Here is a 23,334-nt window from a genome sequence, read left to right as displayed (position 1 = left end):
GAAAAATTACGTATAGCGAAATAAGCTCATTTAGTCAATTTTCAAAGCCTAGCAGCACACCCTTCCGCACAAGAGGCATTCGATTTGATTATTTCACGTTAAAGAGGTTCACCTGAAGTTTTTCCTACAACTAGAACCTAAGCCTTTTTTATTTTGAATCTACGTTATTCTTATGGCGAAAATGGCCTTATTTTGAAAAATTACGTATAGCGAAAAAAGCTAATTTAGTCAATTTCCAAAGCCTAGCAGCACACCCTTCCGCACAAGAGGCATTCGATTTGATTATTTCATGTTAAAGAGGTTTACCTGAAGTTTGCCACACAACTAGAAGCTAAGCCTTTTTTATTTTAGAATCTACGTTTTTCTCATGGCAAAGATGGCCCTAATTGAAAAAATTACGCATAGCGAAAAAAGCTAATTTAGTCAATTTTGAAAGCCTAGCAGCACACCCTTCCGCACAAGAGGCATTCGATTTGATTATTTCATGTTAAAGTGGTTTACCTGAAGTTTGCCACACAAATAAAACCTAAGCCTTTTTTATTTTAGAATCTGGGGTATTCTCATAGCGAAAATGGCCTTATTTGGAAAAATACCATATAGCGAAATAAGCTTATTTAGTCAATTTTCAAAGCCTAGCAGCACACCCTTCCGCACAAGAGGCATTCGATTTGATTACTTCATGTTAAAGAGGTTTACCTGAAGTTTTCCACACAACTAGAACCTAAGCCTTTTTTATTTTAGAATCTACGTTTTTCTCATGGCGAAAATGGCCCTAATTAGAAAAATTACGCATAGCGAAAAAAGGTAATTTAGTCAATTTTGAAAGCCTAGCAGCACACCCTTCCGCACAAGAGGCATTCGATTTGATTATTTCCCATTAAAGAAGATTACCTGAAATGTTCCGCACAACTAGAACCTAAGCCTTTTTTGTTTCAGAATCTACGTTATTCTTACGGCGAAAATGGCCTTATTTTGAAAAATTACGTATAGCGAAAAAAGCTAATTTAGTCAATTTTCAAAGCCTAGCAGCACACCCTTCCGCACAAGAGGCATTCGATTTGATTATTTCATGTTAAAGAGGTTTACCTGAAGTTTGCCACACAACTAGAAGCTAAGCCTTTTTTATTTTGGAATCTACGTTTTTCTCATGGCAAAAATGGCCCTAATTGAAAAAATTACATATAGCGAAAAAAGCTAATTTAGTCAATTTTGAAAGCCTAGCAGCACACCCTTCCGCACAAGAGGCATTCGATTTGATTATTTCATGTTAAAGTGGTTTACCTGAAGTTTGCCACACAAATAAAACCTAAGCCTTTTTTATTTTAGAATCTGGGGTATTATCATAGCGAAAATGGCCTTATTTGGAAAAATAACATATAGCGAAATAAGCTTATTTAGTCAATTTTCAAAGCCTAGCAGCACACCCTTCCGCACAAGAGGCATTCGATTTGATTATTTCATGTTAAAGAGGTTTACCTGAAGTGTTCCACACAACTAGAACCTAAGCCTTTTTTGTTTCAGAATCTACGTTATTCTTACGGCGAAAATGGCCTTATTTTGAAAAATTACATATAGCGAAAAAAGCTAATTTAGTCAATTTTGAAAGCCTAGCAGCACACCCTTCCGCACAAGAGGCATTCGATTTGATTATTTCATGTTAAAGTGGTTCACCTGAAGTTTTCCATACAAATAAAACCTAAGCCTTTTTTATTTTAGAATCTGGGGTATTATCATAGCGAAAATGGCCTTATTTGGAAAAATAACATATAGCGAAATAAGCTTATTTAGTCAATTTTCAAAGCCTAGCAGCACACCCTTCCGCACAAGAGGCATTCGATTTGATTATTTCATGTTAAAGAGGTTTACCTGAAGTTTTCCACACAGCTAGAACCTAAGCCTTTTTTATTTTAGAATCTACGTTATTCTTATGGCGAAAATGGCCTTATTTTGAAAAATTACGTATAGCGAAAAAAGCTAATTTAGTCAATTTTCAAAGGCTAGCAGCACACCCTTCCGCACAAGAGGCATTCGATTTGATTATTTCATGTTAAAGAGGTTTACCTGAAGTTTTCCACACAACTAGAACCTAAGCCTTTTTTATTTTAGAATCTACGTTTTTCTCATGGCGAAAATGGCCCTAATAAGAAAAATTACGCATAGCGAAAAAAGGTAATTTAGTCAATTTTGAAAGCCTAGCAGCACACCCTTCCGCACAAGAGGCATTCGATTTGATTATTTCCCATTAAAGAAGATTACCTGAAGTGTTCCACACAACTAGAACCTAAGCCTTTTTTGTTTCAGAATCTACGTTATTCTTACGGCGAAAATGGCCTTATTTTGAAAAATTACGTATAGCGAAAAAAGCTAATTTAGTCAATTTTGAAAGCCTAGCAGCACACCCTTCCGCACAAGAGGCATTCGATTTGATTATTTCATGTTAAAGTGGTTTACCTGAAGTTTGCCACACAAATAAAACCTAAGCCTTTTTTATTTTAGAATCTGGGGTATTCTCATAGCGAAAATGACCTTATTTGGAAAAATTACATATAGCGAAATAAGCTTATTTAGTCAATTTTCAAAGCCTAGCAGCACACCCTTCCGCACAAGAGGCATTCGATTTGATTACTTCATGTTAAAGAGGTTTACCTGAAGTTTTCCACACAACTAGAACCTAAGCCTTTTTTATTTTAGAATCTACGTTTTTCTCATGGCGAAAATGGCCCTAATTAGAAAAATTACGCATAGCGAAAAAAGGTAATTTAGTCAATTTTGAAAGCCTAGCAGCACACCCTTCCGCACAAGAGGCATTCGATTTGATTATTTCCCATTAAAGAAGATTACCTGAAGTGTTCCGCACAACTAGAACCTAAGCCTTTTTTGTTTCAGAATCTACGTTATTCTTACGGCGAAAATGGCCTTATTTTGAAAAATTACGTATAGCGAAAAAAGCTAATTTAGTCAATTTTCAAAGCCTAGCAGCACACCCTTCCGCACAAGAGGCATTCGATTTGATTATTTCATGTTAAAGAGGTTTACCTGAAGTTTGCCACACAACTAGAAACTAAGCCTTTTTTATTTTGGAATCTACGTTTTTCTCATGGCAAAAATGGCCCTAATTGAAAAAATTACATATAGCGAAAAAAGCTAATTTAGTCAATTTTGAAAGCCTAGCAGCACACCCTTCCACACAAGAGGCATTCGATTTGATTATTTCATGTTAAAGTGGTTTACCTGAAGTTTGCCACACAAATAAAACCTAAGCCTTTTTTATTTTAGAATCTGGGGTATTCTCATAGCGAAAATGGCCTTATTTGGAAAAATACCATATAGCGAAATAAGCTTATTTAGTCAATTTTCAAAGCCTAGCAGCACACCCTTCCGCACAAGAGGCATTCGATTTGATTACTTCATGTTAAAGAGGTTTACCTGAAGTTTTCCACACAACTAGAACCTAAGCCTTTTTTATTTTAGAATCTACGTTTTTCTCATGGCGAAAATGGCCCTAATTAGAAAAATTACGCATAGCGAAAAAAGGTAATTTAGTCAATTTTGAAAGCCTAGCAGCACACCCTTCCGCACAAGAGGCATTCGATTTGATTATTTCCCATTAAAGAAGATTACCTGAAGTGTTCCACACAACTAGAACCTAAGCCTTTTTTGTTTCAGAATCTACGTTATTCTTACGGCGAAAATGGCCTTATTTTGAAAAATTACGTATAGCGAAAAAAGCTAATTTAGTCAATTTTGAAAGCCTAGCAGCACACCCTTCCGCACAAGAGGCATTCGATTTGATTATTTCATGTTAAAGTGGTTTACCTGAAGTTTGCCACACAAATAAAACCTAAGCCTTTTTTATTTTAGAATCTGGGGTATTATCATAGCGAAAATGGCCTTATTTGGAAAAATAACATATAGCGAAATAAGCTTATTTAGTCAATTTTCAAAGCCTAGCAGCACACCCTTCCGCACAAGAGGCATTCGATTTGATTATTTCATGTTAAAGAGGTTTACCTGAAGTGTTCCACACAACTAGAACCTAAGCCTTTTTTGTTTCAGAATCTACGTTATTCTTACGGCGAAAATGGCCTTATTTTGAAAAATTACATATAGCGAAAAAAGCTAATTTAGTCAATTTTGAAAGCCTAGCAGCACACCCTTCCGCACAAGAGGCATTCGATTTGATTATTTCATGTTAAAGTGGTTCACCTGAAGTTTTCCATACAAATAAAACCTAAGCCTTTTTTATTTTAGAATCTACGTTATTCTTATGGCGAAAATGGCCTTATTTTGAAAAATAACATATAGCGAAATAAGCTTATTTAGTCAATTTTCAAAGCCTAGCAGCACACCCTTCCGCACAAGAGGCATTCGATTTGATTATTTCATGTTAAAGAGGTTTACCTGAAGTTTTCCACACAGCTAGAACCTAAGCCTTTTTTATTTTAGAATCTACGTTATTCTTATGGCGAAAATGGCCTTATTTTGAAAAATTACGTATAGCGAAAAAAGCTAATTTAGTCAATTTTCAAAGGCTAGCAGCACACCCTTCCGCACAAGAGGCATTCGATTTGATTATTTCATGTTAAAGAGGTTTACCTGAAGTTTTCCACACAACTAGAACCTAAGCCTTTTTTATTTTAGAATCTACGTTTTTCTCATGGCGAAAATGGCCCTAATAAGAAAAATTACGCATAGCGAAAAAAGGTAATTTAGTCAATTTTGAAAGCCTAGCAGCACACCCTTCCGCACAAGAGGCATTCGATTTGATTATTTCCCATTAAAGAAGATTACCTGAAGTGTTCCACACAACTAGAACCTAAGCCTTTTTTGTTTCAGAATCTACGTTATTCTTACGGCGAAAATGGCCTTATTTTGAAAAATTACGTATAGCGAAAAAAGCTAATTTAGTCAATTTTGAAAGCCTAGCAGCACACCCTTCCGCACAAGAGGCATTCGATTTGATTATTTCATGTTAAAGTGGTTTACCTGAAGTTTGCCACACAAATAAAACCTAAGCCTTTTTTATTTTAGAATCTGGGGTATTCTCATAGCGAAAATGACCTTATTTGGAAAAATTACATATAGCGAAATAAGCTTATTTAGTCAATTTTCAAAGCCTAGCAGCACACCCTTCCGCACAAGAGGCATTCGATTTGATTACTTCATGTTAAAGAGGTTTACCTGAAGTTTTCCACACAACTAGAACCTAAGCCTTTTTTATTTTAGAATCTACGTTTTTCTCATGGCGAAAATGGCCCTAATTAGAAAAATTACGCATAGCGAAAAAAGGTAATTTAGTCAATTTTGAAAGCCTAGCAGCACACCCTTCCGCACAAGAGGCATTCGATTTGATTATTTCCCATTAAAGAAGATTACCTGAAGTGTTCCGCACAACTAGAACCTAAGCCTTTTTTGTTTCAGAATCTACGTTATTCTTACGGCGAAAATGGCCTTATTTTGAAAAATTACGTATAGCGAAAAAAGCTAATTTAGTCAATTTTCAAAGCCTAGCAGCACACCCTTCCGCACAAGAGGCATTCGATTTGATTATTTCATGTTAAAGAGGTTTACCTGAAGTTTGCCACACAACTAGAAACTAAGCCTTTTTTATTTTGGAATCTACGTTTTTCTCATGGCAAAAATGGCCCTAATTGAAAAAATTACATATAGCGAAAAAAGCTAATTTAGTCAATTTTGAAAGCCTAGCAGCACACCCTTCCGCACAAGAGGCATTCGATTTGATTATTTCATGTTAAAGTGGTTTACCTGAAGTTTGCCACACAAATAAAACCTAAGCCTTTTTTATTTTAGAATCTGGGGTATTCTCATAGCGAAAATGGCCTTATTTGGAAAAATACCATATAGCGAAATAAGCTTATTTAGTCAATTTTCAAAGCCTAGCAGCACACCCTTCCGCACAAGAGGCATTCGATTTGATTACTTCATGTTAAAGAGGTTTACCTGAAGTTTTCCACACAACTAGAACCTAAGCCTTTTTTATTTTAGAATCTACGTTTTTCTCATGGCGAAAATGGCCCTAATTAGAAAAATTACGCATAGCGAAAAAAGGTAATTTAGTCAATTTTGAAAGCCTAGCAGCACACCCTTCCGCACAAGAGGCATTCGATTTGATTATTTCATGTTAAAGTGGTTTACCTGAAGTTTGCCACACAAATAAAACCTAAGCCTTTTTTATTTTAGAATCTGGGGTATTCTCATAGCGAAAATGACCTTATTTGGAAAATTTACATGTAGCGAAATAAGCTTATTTAGTCAATTTTCAAAGCCTAGCAGCACACCCTTCCGCACAAGAGGCATTCGATTTGATTATTTCACGTTAAAGAAGTTTACCTGAAGTTTTTCCTACAACTAGAACCTAAGCCTTTTTTATTTTAGAATCTACGTTATTCTTATGGCGAAAATGGCCTCATTTTGAAAAATTACGTATAGCGAAATAAGCTTATTTAGTCAATTTTCAAAGCCTAGCAGCACACCCTTCCGCACAAGAGGCATTCGATTTGATTATTTCACGTTAAAGAGGTTCACCTGAAGTTTTTCCTACAACTAGAACCTAAGCCTTTTTTATTTTAGAATCTACGTTATTCTTATGGCGAAAATGGCCTTATTTTTTTCTGCGTTTTGTTACCATATAACTAAATATGATTACCTTATAGAGTCATTAAAGTAATTGTGAATTATATACTTGTTAGGTTGAAATATAATTTAGTCTACGCGTGTCGGTGTTAGGTTATAATATACTTTAGTCTACACGTGTCTCACAATAAATTCTGTCGTCTATCGTCAAAACATCTGTTTTGTTACTATAATTCAGTTAAGCGTCGCGGTACGGATTATATTACTACGCGGGCCGGATCCTTCACGCGGGCCGTAGATTGCCGACCCCTGATTTAAACTATTGAACTTCGAATATGGTATTCACAGCAATTGAGCACACATAGGAGCAATTTTTGCGAGCAATTCAATCATTATGAAGCGTAATGTATACATTACACCTTATTAATATTAAACAATTATGCCTCACTCTCCTTGACATAGTTTTGGGATTTGAAAAGTGTGAAATTTCATGTTTATTGCTTAATCTTGAAAATTGAATGAATAAATTAAATTCTTTCGATATGCCTAATTTTTTCCAAATAGGGCCATTTTCGCTATGAGAATACCTTAGATAAAAAGGCTTAGGTTCTAGTTGTGTGAAAAACTTCAGGTAAACCTTTTTAATATTAAATATTCAAATTGAATGCTTCTTGTTCGGAAGGGTGTGCTCTAGGCCATAGGTTCTCAAAGTGCTCCGTACGGAGCCCCAGGGCTCCGCGAGAGAAACCCAGGGGCTCCGCGAGCTATTCGATTACTCTTCAAAATACTGACTCAAAATTTTGTAACTGTTCAAAGAAGCAATATCAGCTTTGATAACATCTGACAACAATATAGCCTCGAAATATGGTAAAGGGCCGGAATTAAAAAATTACATTATTTATGAGCAGTAGCGCAGCCAGGATTCTTAAGAGGGAGGTGGTTCAAAATTGGAATCGGAAATTTCCGCGCAACATTTTCCGCGATTAAAAAAACGGATAACGAGATTTCTGTTGCGTAAAATATTCAATCCAAGACCGATGGAGCAATTGACGTGTCTCGTCGGTATAATGTAGTTGTGCTCATCGTTACTCACGTTTGATTCGAGATTATTATTAGGATTACTAAAATGAAAGAATACTATTCTAAAATAACATAAAATATGTGATAAACTGCCAACTATAAATAAATTGGTGTAGTATTTTTGCGATCTTGGGATTTGTCAAACTTGATTTGTTCTTTCGCACTTGAGATTATTTTTAGGCAAGATATCGCCGTTTAAAAAATCACAATGTCTGGGGAAAATACGAACAATTGAAAATTATTTTATTGCATTCAGCTCCGTCGGTAGTTTCAGAATGAAAAAAGGTACATCGCGGATCGCGCGCACAATTGATTGCGTGCGGCTGCGTCGGTAGTTTCAGAATGAAAAAAAAGGTAAATCGCGCGTACAATTGACTGTGTTTCGATTTCGCAGCTACTACGATGAAAACCTAACATAACACCAAATTTTGTGATTTACAATGTCTATAGAAGCGTTTTCAATCTGAGGTGAGTCTGCTGAAACCAAAGTGTGATCTTTCATTTTAAGTTTCAGTTTAAATATTTTAGAATGCCGCTTTCCAATCAAGAAATTTGAGTTGTGGATTTACCTTTTTATTGATTATTATTTTTAGCATTTCGTCGCCGATGACTATAATATGGTAACATGTTTTTCACATTGAACTCATAATTCCCCACGAGAACAAAAAAGCAATTAACGTCGTCATTGTGTAACAATACATGTATATGCCGAGGGAAATTTTTGATTTAGGGAGAATAAACAGCGGCGTAAAGATGTTTAAAACACGCCAAGCTGACGGAAAAAATCGGCGATTGTAACAAAATGAAATAGCGCACGTTACTAACGGCCTTTTAATTAAGTCTTCCAAAAATGTCAAAAAAGAAAAGATTCGATCCTTAATTTATTAATATGTTCGTCAAGTGTCAAAGTTACAGCTTTAGTATAAAATTTAGATTTATTTATGACTTGTGTTAACCCTATTAAAAAAGGTTCAGCATTTAAAATAAATAAAGTACTTTTAACTTGCTCGGGAATAATAATCTGAAAGTAACAATTTTAAAAATTATTTTTGGGCTCCGCGAATAATATTCAACCTTTCAAGGGCTCCGCAACACCAAAAGTTTGAGAACCCCTGCTCTAGGCCATAGGTTCTCAAAGTGCTCCGTACGGAGCCTCAGGGCTCCGCGAGAGGAACCCAGGGGCTCCGCGAGCTATTCGATTACTTTTCAAAATACTGACTAATTTTGTAACTGTTTAAAGAAGCAATAACAGCTTTGATAAAATCTGACAACAATATGGCAAAGAGGCTGAATTAAAAAATGGCAATATTTATAAGCAGGAGCGCAGCCAGGATTCTTAAGAGGGAGGTGGTTCAAAATTGGAATCGGAAATTACCGCGCAACATTCTTCGCGATTAAAAAAAACGTATAACGAGATTTCTGTTGTGTGAAATATTCAATCCATGACCAATGCGAGCATTTAACGTGTCTCGTCGTTATAATGTAATTGTGCTCATCGTTACTCAGATTACTATTAGGATTCCTAAAATGAAAGAATATTATTCTGAAATAACATAAAATATGTGATAAACTGCCAACTATCAATAAATTGGAGTCGTATTTTTGCGATATTGGGATTTGTCAAACTTGATTTGTTCTTTCGCACTTGAGATTATTTTTAAGCAAGATATCGCCCTTTAAAAAAACACAATGTCTGGGCAAAATACGAACAATTGAAATTTATTTTATTGCATTCGGCTCCGTCGGTAGTTTCAGAATGAAAAAAGGTACATCGCGGATCGCGCGCACAATTGATTGCGTGCGGCTCCGTCGGTAGTTTCAAAATGGGAAAAAAAGGTAGGCCCACATCGCGCGCACAATTGTACTTGTGTTTCGATTTCGCAGTTACTACAATGAAAACCTAACATAACACCAAATTTTGTGATTTGCAATGTCTATAAAAGCGTTTTCAATCCTAGGTGAGTCTGCTGAAACCAAACGTATGATCTTCCATTTTAAGTTTTAGTTTTAATATTTCAGAATGCCGCTTTTTAATCAAGAAATTTGAGTTGCAGATTTATCTCTTTATTAATTATTATTTTTAGCATTTCGTCGCCGATGACTATAATATGGTAACATGTTTTTCACATTGAACTAATAATTCCCCACAAAAACCATTAACGTCGTCATTGTGTAACAATACATGTATATGCAGGGGGAAATTTGAATCAGGGAGAATAAACACCGGCGTGAAGATGTTTAAAGGTTCAAAAACACGCCATGCTGAGGAAAAATCGGCGATTGTAACAAAATGCAATCGCGCACATTATTAGCGGCCTTTTAAGTCTTCCAAACATGTCAAAAGGGAAAAGATTCGACCATGTTTGTCAAGTGTCAAATTTACAGCTTTAGTATATAAAATTTATGTTTGAAATTTAGATTTTTTTATGACTTGTATTAACCCTTTCAAAAAAGGTTCAGCATTTAAATTGAGTAAAGTACTTTTAACTTGCTCAGGAATATTAATCCGAAAGTAACAATTTTAACATTTATTTTGGGGCTCCGTGAATAATTGTTAACCTTTTCAAGGGCTCCGCAACACCAAAAGTTTGAGAACCCCTGCTCTAGGCTTTGAAATTTGACTAAATTAGCTTTTTTCGCTATACGTAATTTTCCCAAATAAGGTCATTTTCGCTATGAGAATACCCCAGATTCTAAAATAAAAAAGGCTTAGGTTCTAGTTGTGTGGCAAACTTCAGGTAAACCACTTTAACATGAAATAATCAAATCGAATGCGTCTTATGCGGAAGGGTGTGCTGCTAGGCTTTGGAAATTGACTAAATTAGCTTTTTTCGCTATACGTAATTTTTCAAAATAAGGCCATTTTCGCCATAAGAATAACGTAGATTCTAAAATAAGAAAGGCTTAGGTTCTAGTTGTAGGAAAAACTTCAGGTAAACCTCTTTAACGTGAAATAATCAAATCGAATGCCTCTTGTGCGGAAGGATGTGCTGCTAGGCTTTGAAAATTGACTAAATAAGCTTATTCCGCTATACGTAATTTTTCAAAATAAGGCCATTTTCGCCATAAGAATAACGTAGATTCTAAAATAAAAAAGGCTTAGGTTCTAGTTGTAGGAAAAACTTCAGGTAAACCTCTTTAACGTGAAATAATCAAATCGAATGCCTCTTGTGCGGAAGGGTGTGCTGCTAGGCTTTGAAAATTAACTAAATAAGCTTATTTCGCTATATGTAATTTTTCCAAATAAGGCCATTTTCGCTATGAGAATACCCCAGATTCTAAAATAAAAAAGGCTTAGGTTCTAGTTGTGTGGCAAACTTCAGGTAAACCTCTTTAACATGAAATAATCAAATCGAATGCGTCTTGTGCGGAAGGGTGTGCTGCTAGGCTTTGGAAATTGACTAAATTAGCTTTTTTCGCTATACGTAATTTTTCAAAATAAGGCCATTTTCGCCATAAGAATAACGTGGATTCTAAAATAAAAAAGGCTTAGGTTCTAGTTGTAGGAAAAACTTCAGGTAAACCTCTTTAACGTGAAATAATCAAATCGAATGCCTCTTGTGCGGAAGGGTGTGCTGCTAGGATTTGAAAATTGACTAAATAAGCTTATTTCGCTATATGTAATTTTTCCAAATAAGGCCATTTTCGCTATGAGAATACCCCAGATTCTAAAATAAAAAAGGCTTAGGTTCTAGTTGTGTGGCAAACTTCAGGTAAACCTCTTTAACATGAAATAATCAAATCGAATGCCTCTTGTGCGGAAGGATGTGCTGCTAGGCTTTGAAAATTGACTAAATAAGCTTATTTCGCTATACGTAATTTTTCAAAATAAGGCCATTTTCGCCATAAGAATACCGTAGATTCTAAAATGAAAAAGGCTTAGGTTCTAGTTGTAGGAAAAACTTCAGGTAAACCTCTTTAACGTGAAATAATCAAATCGAATGCCTCTTGTGCGGAAGGGTGTGCTGCTAGGATTTGAAAATTGACTAAATAAGCTTATTTCGCTATATGTAATTTTTCCAAATAAGGCCATTTTCGCTATGAGAATACCCCAGATTCTAAAATAAAAAAGGCTTAGCTTCTAGTTGTGTGGCAAACTTCAGGTAAACCTCTTTAACATGAAATAATCAAATCGATTGCGTCTTGTGCGGAAGGGTGTGCTGCTAGGCTTTGGAAATTGACTAATTTAGCTTTTTTCGCTATACGTAATTTTTCAAAATAAGGCCATTTTCGCCAAAAGAATAACGTAGATTCTAAAATAAAAAAGGCTTCGGTTCTAGTTGTAGGAAAAACTTCAGGTAAACCTCTTTAACGTGAAATAATCAAATCGAATGCCTCTTGTGCGGAAGGATGTGCTGCTAGGCTTTGAAAATTGACTAAATAAGCTTATTTCGCTATATGTAATTTTTCCAAATAAGGCCATTTTCGCTATGAGAATACCCCAGATTCTAAAATATAAAAGGCTTAGGTTCTAGTTGTGTGGCAAACTTCAGGTAAACCTCTTTAACATGAAATAATCAAATCGAATGCGTCTTGTGCGGAAGGGTGTGCTGCTAGGCTTTGGAAATTGACTAAATTAGCTTTTTTCGCTATACGTAATTTTTCAAAATAAGGCCATTTTCGCCATAAGAATAACGTGGATTCTAAAATAAAAAAGGCTTAGGTTCTAGTTGTAGGAAAAACTTCAGGTAAACCTCTTTAACGTGAAATAATCAAATCGAATGCCTCTTGTGCGGAAGGATGTGCTGCTAGGCTTTGAAAATTGACTAAATAAGCTTATTTCGCTATACGTAATTTTTCAAAATAAGGCCATTTTCGCCATAAGAATACCGTAGATTCTAAAATGAAAAAGGCTTAGGTTCTAGTTGTAGGAAAAACTTCAGGTAAACCTCTTTAACGTGAAATAATCAAATCGAATGCCTCTTGTGCGGAAGGGTGTGCTGCTAGGCTTTGAAAATTAACTAAATAAGCTTATTTCGCTATATGTAATTTTTCCAAATAAGGCCATTTTCGCTATGATAATACCCCAGATTCTAAAATAAAAAAGACTTAGCTTCTAGTTGTGTGGCAAACTTCAGGTAAACCTCTTTAACATGAAATAATCAAATCGAATGCGTCTTGTGCGGAAGGGTGTGCTGCTAGGCTTTGGAAATTGACTAAATTAGCTTTTTTCGCTATACGTAATTTTTCAAAATAAGGCCATTTTCGCCATAAGAATAACGTGGATTCTAAAATAAAAAAGGCTTAGGTTCTAGTTGTAGGAAAAACTTCAGGTAAACCTCTTTAACGTGAAATAATCAAATCGAATGCCTCTTGTGCGGAGAGTGTGCTGCAGGGATTTGAAAGTTGCCAAAATTAGCTTTTTTGACTTTTGTAAATTGCATAATTTTGTTTGTACCATTTTTATAAAATTATCGTGTATTAATGACACGATTGCACATAATTCTGGAAATTTGTCATCTCTTGAATAAAAAATTAATATTTCGCGCCACCAATATAGAAGAGACGTTATGCTGATCTTCAAAATATCCAAATTACGATATAACGATAATGTACGACATATAATAATCTGACTTCTGATTTCAGCGCCAGTGAGACATATTGAAACAAAACAATTTTTACGTTCTGTTTATTGCATGTGTTGAAGAATTTGCTATATACTACAAAATGCATGTGAAACTTCTTAAATTACTAAGACATATTATAATGAAGTTTAACGTTTGTTACGTAATACAATACACAGTTTGAAACGAAGTAAAGCACTTTTACGGCTACGAAATGTTGTAATTTAGTAGGCTGGTTTTGAAATATTTTTAAAGTTATACAAAAATGCTCGGGGCTCTTGGTTGAATTAACACTTTAGCAAAATAAGCAGCGCGCATAAAGCATCACGGATAGCACCATATAAATTTTTATCGGTATCACAGTGTTTAATATTGTAAATCGAGTTGGTCAGACGATTTGGACCTCAACTCAATGGCTCGGTTGATATTGCTTATTTCTCTTAGTTCGCGTACCATCTTGCACCTCTGTATAAATGTTTGCAGGCATGAGAAGTATTTCCAAAAAATGTCACATAAATTGAACATAACTTAGCTTTTAATTAGCAGTTATTACCGAAACCTATGCAGGTGACATGGAACACTTGTTTCGTTATATTTTCAAGCTTATATGAATACGTAATCTAACATTTTTTGTCAAAATATTTGTCCTGATCAATTTTATCAGCCGAGTATATTTAATTTCGACAACGTACTATGACAAATGAAACTGCATAGGCGATCAAACCGCCGGGATGCTCTCCACTCTGTATCCTAAGTTGCCGTCAAATATATTTGAATTTACTGCTTATCGTGATGTATTTCTTCCACAGCCTGTCTACAAACTTAATCATTGTTCTCTGTGTGGAATTTAGGACTCGCCCATGTTTTACGCCATCACCCTTCAATAAGCACAAAACTGTCATATCACCCTTCAATGAGCACAAAAACGAGATTATACGCACCGCTGCGCAAAATTAGAAGAAGGTTTGCTACTAGCTTCACAGTGGTCGCGGTATGCATTATGGATAACGCTGATAAATTGTCTTTATGATGTCATTAAACCTCAAATCAAGATTCTGGTATTTTAGAAGTCGCCTTGGTGATGACCGTTATTGTTTCCCCAGTATCGTCGAAATTGACATTTAGGCGATCGCTCAGACTTATTGACTCTGTTTATGCCGTATTTATCAGTTTTATTAGTGTTTCTGATATTTAGACGTAAATAAATTGACTCTTTCACGCCTGAAAAATTCTATTTAGCACTACTCTAAACGCAAATAATCCAAAGATGCTTAAAATAATTAAGTCTCGTATAGTAAAATCATAATTCTTCTGAGGCAATTAATATCATTGTCGATGTCTATATTTAATAATGGATATGTACAATACACTTTCACGCCTGAAAAATCATCCCCGCACTTCTACCATTGACTTCTTTTGTGAGTATTTTACGAGCTGGCATTCGCAAACTGTGTTAAAACCAATATTTTATCAATATATCAATATAATCAATTTTAAAATCACAATTTGGTTCTTAAAGAACTCGCCATTAAACAACTGGACCTCGTCCAGTAATATATTCAAGCTGTTCCGTAATCGTTTTTTGATTACAGCACTTCAATCAAACTAAAAGTCCTAAACGTGACTCAGCTTTAACCAATTTTATTTTATAGAAGGTCAGAATGACAACCATCTTAATTCGTTTACAGTAACGAGATGATTGAAACACAATTAGGGGTGAAAGAGAATTAACCTGCTTTGTTTTTCGTATTTTAGATAGACCCTCTTGAGTTTGCTTCAACGGTAAAATGAATTCCAAATATATTCGATTAAATAAATCTAGTTGAGCGCGTATTGGCGTTGCTGACGAGTTCACTGGGCCTTGAAACGACAAATCTTGCTATAAAGCTAGTGATAGAGCGATTGTCCGAGGATTAAATTAAGGTGGACCTTGGGCTACTGGGTGTTTAATGGGGACATCAACGGCAATGTGGCAATGATCAGTTAAAATTTTGGCGATAATTATCAACAATATATTTTCAAACAAACACTACATGCCTTGCCATTAAACTAAAGAAAATTAGTAATACTACAGCAAATTCAAGTTCCTCCCCAACAACGACAAAAAACGCACCCCGGGGAAAAAATGGCTCACCTAGTGCGCTGGTTCTCAACCCACAGCTGGACCACACAAAGACTTTGAGGTGGGCCAAAGAATGCTAGTTTTATTTATGTCACAATAGTTAATTTTGATTGTAGCAGCAATCAATGACGATGCTGTTTCTGCTACTAAGTGGTAATTTTCATTCTAATTATTAAAGTGAAAATGTCCATTTTAATTTTCTTGTACTTTTCTCATTGCAATAAAAAGTTAGTGGGCCACAAAAATTTTTTGGCAACAAAAATGGGCCACGAAAGAAAAAAGGGTGAGAACCACTGGCCTAGTGGGTATCAAAGATCCAACTATATCGGCATTGTAGGTTAAATACCTCTGATTCAACCCCCAACTTTTACAGGGTTGCCAAATATGATAGATTTCCTTCCAAAAATAGTGACTGCTTCTACAGGGCCTTGTTAAGAGTGAAAATTCTTCATAAAAACTAAATTGAACTTTCTAATATGAGTCAATGTTATCAGTGGCAAGAGTTAGACTTGAATGATATCAGATAAAACGTAAGCAGAGCATGGAACTACATATGATTGAAGCAGCAAGTATGATTAAAAAATGCATAATAGTTAAGAAAATTGCTTATACTAAAATAGAAAGATAGATATAAAATTGGACTATACACTAATTACTTATTGTCCATATTTGTCACTCTAGTCACAACAAGTGGTATATTATTGTGAATTTCTGCCACCCCTGCATATATCAGAATGATGCGAAGATATGGAAAGGTGAGATGAAATGCCTATTAGTGTGTGCAATATTGAAGTAATAATTGTTTTGAAGAAAACTTTGGATTGGAAATTGAAAGGCAATGGAAAGTAGAAATTGCTAAAATGTTCATGCAAAAAAAGTATAAAATGGCTAGTTATAACAAAATGGAATGAGAAGAGAAAAATCAAAAACACATTTTATCAACGCACCTTATTATAATAGTTCAATTGATTATGATTGAAAATGTTCAATAGAAAACAGAATTTTATCTCATAACCAGGCCAGTAAAGTCAACAAAAAGTTACAAAAGGATGCAAAATACAATAATTTTAAGCCTGACAATAGGTTGAAAAATTTAATTTTCAAAAGATAGGTTTCCTGCTGAAAAGTTTTACTTTGGATAATTTTGACTTATTATGACTCTCACTTATACAAGTGAAATTATGGCTATGGATTTAAAAGTCAAAAGATAATCCGCGCGACTAGTAAAAATATATCAATATATACATATATATACCTACATCATAGGTCAATACGACAGCTCTGCCTTTAACAGCGAATATTCTTCTCATTTCTAGTAGAAAAACAGAGAACTGTGTTGAACACAAATGACTTAATATTTTCAAACATGCACGGTATTTAAAAGTTACTGCTTGTCCATACGCTTGCTCAGAACAAGTGTAAAATTACAAAATTATCCATTCCTCAATTCTTTTCAAGTTTCATAAAATTAACTAAAAAATATTTCTAAAGCAGATAATTTGATACACCAGAAAGCAAGCAGACAACACTCGCTTGTTATTGATGAACGATGAGTGTTTTGGTCAAACTGAACTTAATAGGATCAAAATAGGGAGGATTTTGTTGTCTGGTACCCCTGAACTAAAGAACAAGAAACTTTGAAAAATAATGGAAACACATGAAATGTTGGTCAAAATTCGAAAAAAAATTATTTTAAATTTTTTTTATATATTACCAGTATTCCCAAACAGACTCAACAACAGTGTTGAGTATTTGAAAATTTTTGTTTAATTAATGTTTAATTTCTCAAGTAAAATCTGATCGAAACTGCAGATCATTAATAGCCGAAAGAGAAATATTTTTTCCTGCAGATGTAATGGGTGGCCGGGAGTCTTATAATACAAATTCGGATGTTACCACTATACTCAGACCAGACAAAACAGCATTGAATAAGATGTAAGCATATAAACATAAAAAATATATACCGTACACAGACATTATGGTCCGTGACAACCACTGACATATTTGATAAATCATAATTACACAGGGAGCGCTAAAATATAGTTTACAACAAAAAAGCATTGGAAAAACTAATGGAGGCTATTATGGTGGGATTATCTGGTTGGTTACAGCTCCCCCTGCCAAGCAAATTCATGATACATCTGAACATAGATCAGATTTTCGTAACCGGGCTGATAACAAAGGGCTCAACTAGCCTTCTCGCCAAGACCAATACAAAACTTATATATCGCAATTATCACTGGCCCACATCTCTATGACATCACAATGGGGCGGCACGATAGAAAGAGTATGTAAAGAATCAGTGTCCCCAGTACTGATTACAAAGCAGCAAAAGGCGACAAGTGTGTATTTGCAAATTTGAGCACTTAATTCTTGTATTATCTCAAGCTATAAGCCACATAATAAATTTATTTAGCGGATCCTCCAAAGAGCTTCATGAACCCAAAAGGTCAGCGGACTCCAGTTTGGGAATCACTGAGTTAGTTAGAGTAAAACTTGTGAGAGTTGTTCAAAAAATTGACTCAAAGCATCATTTTTTTCAATGAATATAAAAATGCTCCTTTACTTTTGCAAAGTCTTGAAACATCTTTATCCAGAATGATAACGTAATTGAAATGGAACTGAATACCAGTGGTAGAATAAAATATATAAAAACGGGTCAAATATGCAAACAAAGTATATTTTGACTCCCAAATCAGCATAACAACAATACCTGAGTCTGGAAATCAATCTATGAATAGATTCACATATAAGCAAAAGTTTGAGTCTAATAAATTTAGCGAAATTATTGTGGATAACTTAAAATATGAAAAGGCACGTGTTTCCTTCCTCACAAACGAAATAATAATAATAAAATAAGAAACACAAATGAGCACATGTTTGCTCACCTATAAAAGAATGAATACTAGGAGCGTGATAAAAACATTCATTCTCTCTTACAGATTTGTAAACTCTGACCGACCGAATCTTCTCATCCTTACTCAAAGGCTTAACAACATAACAGAATCCTACTATAAGAGAAAATACTGAAAGAAGCAGCTGAAACTTAAGCAATCAGGATGAACTGATTTAAAAGTTTGTTCATACAGTAGATGTAATATAAGGAAATATATACATATATGCATAATTATCATGTAGTTGATTAATAATAAAAGGATAAAACAGATCAAAATCGATGGAAAATTGAGAAAAAATAAATTGTTGGTTTTGAAAATTCTGACCAATTAGCATAATAGAAAAATATTGACAAATACAATTCTTGATCATTCTCAAATTAACAGAATAAAGTTTGATTTAAACACGCAAGGACGAGTCTGACTGATATTGCAGTTCATTGAACTTTATAATATTTTGTAAGTGGCCTGATAAAATGCTTGATATTGACAGTATAAAATCAATGCAGGGTTCTAATATTAAATTGTCCACGTAGTGTTCAAAGTCATTTGTTGATTATGTACTGTAAGTATTTAAATCCACAGACTTCCAGACTTTAATTCCTACACAAGTTTTACAAGATAGCTACAGGTAGTTCCGGTGAATATTCCACCCCATTCAGGCAATTTAGGGTCTGTTCCGGTAATGACAAGAACTTATTTTTTATCACTGAACCCCCAAAGTTTGTTGTTTTATCTTGAAAATTGCCTTGAGATATATAAAATGTCCTTTAAAGATATCTTGAAAATTGCCTTGAGATATATAAAATGTCCTTTAAAGATATCTTGAAAATTGCCTTGAGATATATAAAATGTCCTTTAAAGATATCTTGAAAATTGCCTTGAGATATATAAAATGTCCTTTAAAGATATCTTGAAAATTGCCTTGAGATATATAAAATGTCCTTTAAAGATATCTTGAAAATTGCCTTGAGATATATAAAATGTCCTTTAAAGATATCTTGAAAATTGCCTTGAGATATATAAAATGTCCTTTAAAGATATCTTGAAAATTGCCTTTAGATATATAAAATGTCCTTTAAAGATATCTTGAAAATTGCCTTGAGATATATAAAATGTCCTTTAAAGATATCTTGAAAATTGCCTTGAGATATATAAAATGTCCTTTAAAGATATCTTGAAAATTGCCTTCAGATATATAAAATGTCCTTTGAAGATATCTGAGTCAATCTGACTGATATTGCAGTTCACCGAACTTTATAATATTTATAAGTGGCTTGATGAAATGCTTGATAATGACACTACAAAATCAATGGATGAGTTTTAATATAGTATTTTCCGGGTAGTGTTGAACGTCCATTGTTGATCATCTATTGTTAGTATTCAATCCCTGCTTCATTTACTTTCGCCTCCAATACTTTAAGAAGCTTTTTGGTATGGCCTCGATCAGGATATCCATTGCTGAAAAAGATTAGATTGCATGAGAGATAATGGTAGTTGCATATGAGTCTGATTTCAATTAACTGAAAAAAATAAAATGTTCGATAAAAGAACACTGAAAGTCACAAATATTTGACTCCTTAGTACTAAGAAATTCGTAACTTAGCGATGCCTGTGTGAGTGAGATTTGAATATATTGATGTGTATAAAGAATGTCAAGTCAACTTTACTCGTAGGTAGGGATGAATGTCTAAACAGGTAATTTTTTCAGGTATTTGATTTCATTGATACTGTACTAAAATATGAAACATCAAAATCACTAAGCCCAACACCTTATCCATGGTGCAAGGGAATTTGGTCATTTTAGAGTTTTGAAACCGAGTAATTCCCCAAAGTCTTATTGTCTGCTTGAACAGAGCACTGATCAAACCGAAGTTGTAAAAACACCGAATAAAATATATATTCATGATGCGCGATGGCATAATGGTTGAAGCGTTGAACTTAATTGGATTGGCATCGCAAACTGCATATCTTTTGTTCAAATCTAGTGGCCATCCCCCTACCCAAAATATTGGGAGGCAATGCCGAACCAAAGAAGAAACTAGTTCTGCCAAATATTAGTAGCTTCTTAAATATTGCTACATATCAGGGGAAGCTTAAACAGGGCTTTGTTCACAGCAAAATGTGTGGATAAGCGTCGTATATATAAAAGCTCAAAGATCTCGTTTATAATATAATTTTAAGAATAAGCAGTGTAAGTGCAACTATAATTTATATGTTGGATGCCCAATGAAACATTGACAACAGAGAAGCAGAAAATTTAGTCGTTACTGGAATACGGATCAAATAGTTACAAAATTGGGCAATCATAATTCCAATGACAGATGTGACAACAGAGAAACCTAGTAAACAACAGCTGGTCGTTGAACCTGGTTACAGTCATGTTGCAGACAATTCAAGCCTGAATACCATAATGGTTGATTCTGATTGTTACTAAGAAATTACCCTCAGTCACATACACCCTAACATTTTGCAACAGCATGACAAATCATGGTCAATATTTATCAGGAATAGAAGAAACGCTTCCTGGCCATCCCTCACCCATCAACTGAAATTTGATAGATGCTGTGGTTGCTTAAATAGAGCCATATTCAGAGTGAAAGGTGTATAAAATTGTGTATAAACAAAACCAAACGTTGCTTGAAATCAAGAGGACTTTTTATGTGCAAGTTCATTTTTCTAACTTTGCATGGAAGGTCAGTTTGGAAAATAAATATTGATTTGGTTTATTTTAAGGTACTCCTGTAGTATGTGAACCAAGACGACGGACATCGGAACACAGTATGTGTATCAGGTTGGGGTTAGGCCATAACTTCAGGAAGGTACAAATACTACAGGAGTCACTTGGCTGGTCCCCGAACTCGTAATCGAAATAAAACAAGGATAATTGAAATAAAATTATGGCCTAACCCTAACCTGATACACAGTATGTTCAGGTGTCCGCCATCTTGTTGCACATACTACGGAGCAGCGCCAATTTTAAATTTTGCAATTCACATTTTAAATCTCAAATTTTGTTGAAACTAAATTTTTAATACATCTGTACTTGATATTACTTAGTTGGGGCCCCAGTCAATCCTTATAACAATTGTGCATATTTTAGAATATCTAATCAGAAAACTTACTTATCTGGACCTCCAAGTTCGTTAGTCTTATGAGGAATTTCATCATTCCATATTATCTCTCCTCGGCTGCTTTCAATTATCTGAATCTTAAAGAGCAATCCTGTATTGAATGCTTTCCGGAGCAAGTTCCTGAGGTATTGAGAAGAAGGCAAATATTCAGTGAACTTCTTTGCCTCATATGAAACACCCTGCAAAAATAAACATCTCTAAGTTATTCAACTTCCATCTCTGATAATTATTTAAAACTGATATAAACACCAGGTCATATGTTGAGCTTTAAACTAAAATCTCTGCAACTCAGGATCGTTTCGAATAAAAATGATGATTCCTTAGAAGCAGACAGTTGCAAAATCATTCTTTTTATAGGATGTTTTCAAATACTCACTCTGAACAAGGCGGAAAACAAGCTAAGGCCTAAAGCAGGGGTCGGCAACCTACAACCCGCGGGCCAAATTATCGGCCGGACACTTCACTGAATTATAGTAAAAATCCAGCTGTTTTGATGATTATATTCTTTATGTCACAAATTTATTGTGATACACGTGTAGACTTAAGTATATAATTCACAATTACTCGTTAAATGAGCCTATAATTTATATATAATTGGACAAATGACAACAAAATGCAGAAAAGTTGATCCTAAGTGCAAAGTGTTCAATGGCGCAGAAAATATTCAAATGGAATGTTTTATAGATGCAATGCAATGAGGAAATAAACCTATATTTTATTCGTGACAAGTATCACTGCTTGATTTTTATTGTAAGAAGTATCATCCGTTCGGTTTTCAACTTTCTAAAAATATGTGTGGCCCGCCAATGACTTGCATCCCTTAATTTTGGCCCGCAAGTGACAAAAGGTTGCCGACCCCCGGCCTAAAGCAATATCCAAATTGACAATTGGAATCTATTTCGCTAAACATTGCCTATCAAAAAATTTGATTTCCAATTGAGAAGGGCACACATTGGAACCAAAAATATTTTACATTTTATATTTTTTTTCCGGTGCAAACAAGAAAAAAACCTCAGAAAACATAGAATCAGTGGCACCTTGTTCAGAGTTGCCTTCACATAATTTATTAAAAAAAGTTTTAATTTTTCAAGAAAGAAATCAAACATAATATATCTATTATTGGGAGCAGAGTTAGAATATGATGACACTAACATATTACTGATACACAAAAAATCCACTGGTATGTAAGAGGTCATTTATGAAAAAACTAAACGACCAACATTTTTTCAGGCAGAGCATTGCTTGCCAATTTATATACATCGTTGGTGAGATCGTCGATTTGGGATTTGAAGATTAATGTTAGGAGAAGTAGCCAAACTACGTTGGCATCACAGGGTAAAAATCTTGGATTCAAGCACATTACTCAGTGTATAAAGAAATAGGTAGGAGTGTAAGATAAATTAGGTGGCAATGCAACCAGGAAGATTTCAGTTCTACAATAAATAGTAGTGCCTTGCGTATCAGTGGCTGCTCATACATAGCCTTGTTTGGAACAAAAGACATGACAAACGTTTCATAGAAAAAATTCATATGGTAAGTTTGTCATTTTAGGCGTTTGGAATCTTATAGTCGGACAAAACTATCAGGCTTAAGAGAAATTATGAAGATTATTGCCAAAATGAAATACCAAACCTAATTTACTATTTCATATAAATTCTTAAATAATATTTTCTTTCAATATTAAATATATTTTAAATTGAGCCATGTCCAACAAGAGTCTGTGAAAATCACTGTACAATTACAGATGTGGAAATTTAATTCAGTAATGCAGAATAACTGATATAAACACAGCTTGGATTGATTTTTGCAATTTGCAATGTCAGATTTTAAAGAAAGTCATACGATTTCTCCAATAATCAGATGCTTTAAAAGACAAATTTTGAAATGAAAACCTCAAATCAAGAATTTGCTCTATGTAATATAAACAATTGTGAATATATTCATTT

General features: G+C 34.4%; 1 protein-coding gene across 2 annotated transcripts in view; it reads right to left on the bottom strand.

Annotated features, from left to right (window-relative positions):
* Positions 1-14,598: 14,598 nt before the first annotated feature.
* Positions 14,599-23,334, bottom strand: part of LOC120331545 (uncharacterized) — a 37,201-nt gene continuing 28,465 nt past the window's right edge. The window contains exons 3-4 of one of the 2 annotated variants that reach the window (XM_078113648.1): positions 21,380-21,567; positions 14,599-19,715 (exon numbers count right to left, since the gene is read on the bottom strand). In XM_078113648.1, the coding sequence (XP_077969774.1) occupies positions 19,631-19,715; positions 21,380-21,567 (273 nt within the window). In that variant the 3' untranslated portion in view covers positions 14,599-19,630. Of the gene's footprint in view, positions 19,716-21,379; positions 21,568-23,334 lie in introns of those variants that run through there. The other variant, XM_078113649.1, reaches the window with a different exon arrangement.

This window comes from Styela clava, chromosome 6 (assembly GCF_964204865.1).
Source record: "Styela clava chromosome 6, kaStyClav1.hap1.2, whole genome shotgun sequence".
NCBI lineage: Eukaryota > Metazoa > Chordata > Ascidiacea > Stolidobranchia > Styelidae > Styela > Styela clava.
This window is presented reverse-complemented; position numbering and strand designations above follow the sequence as displayed.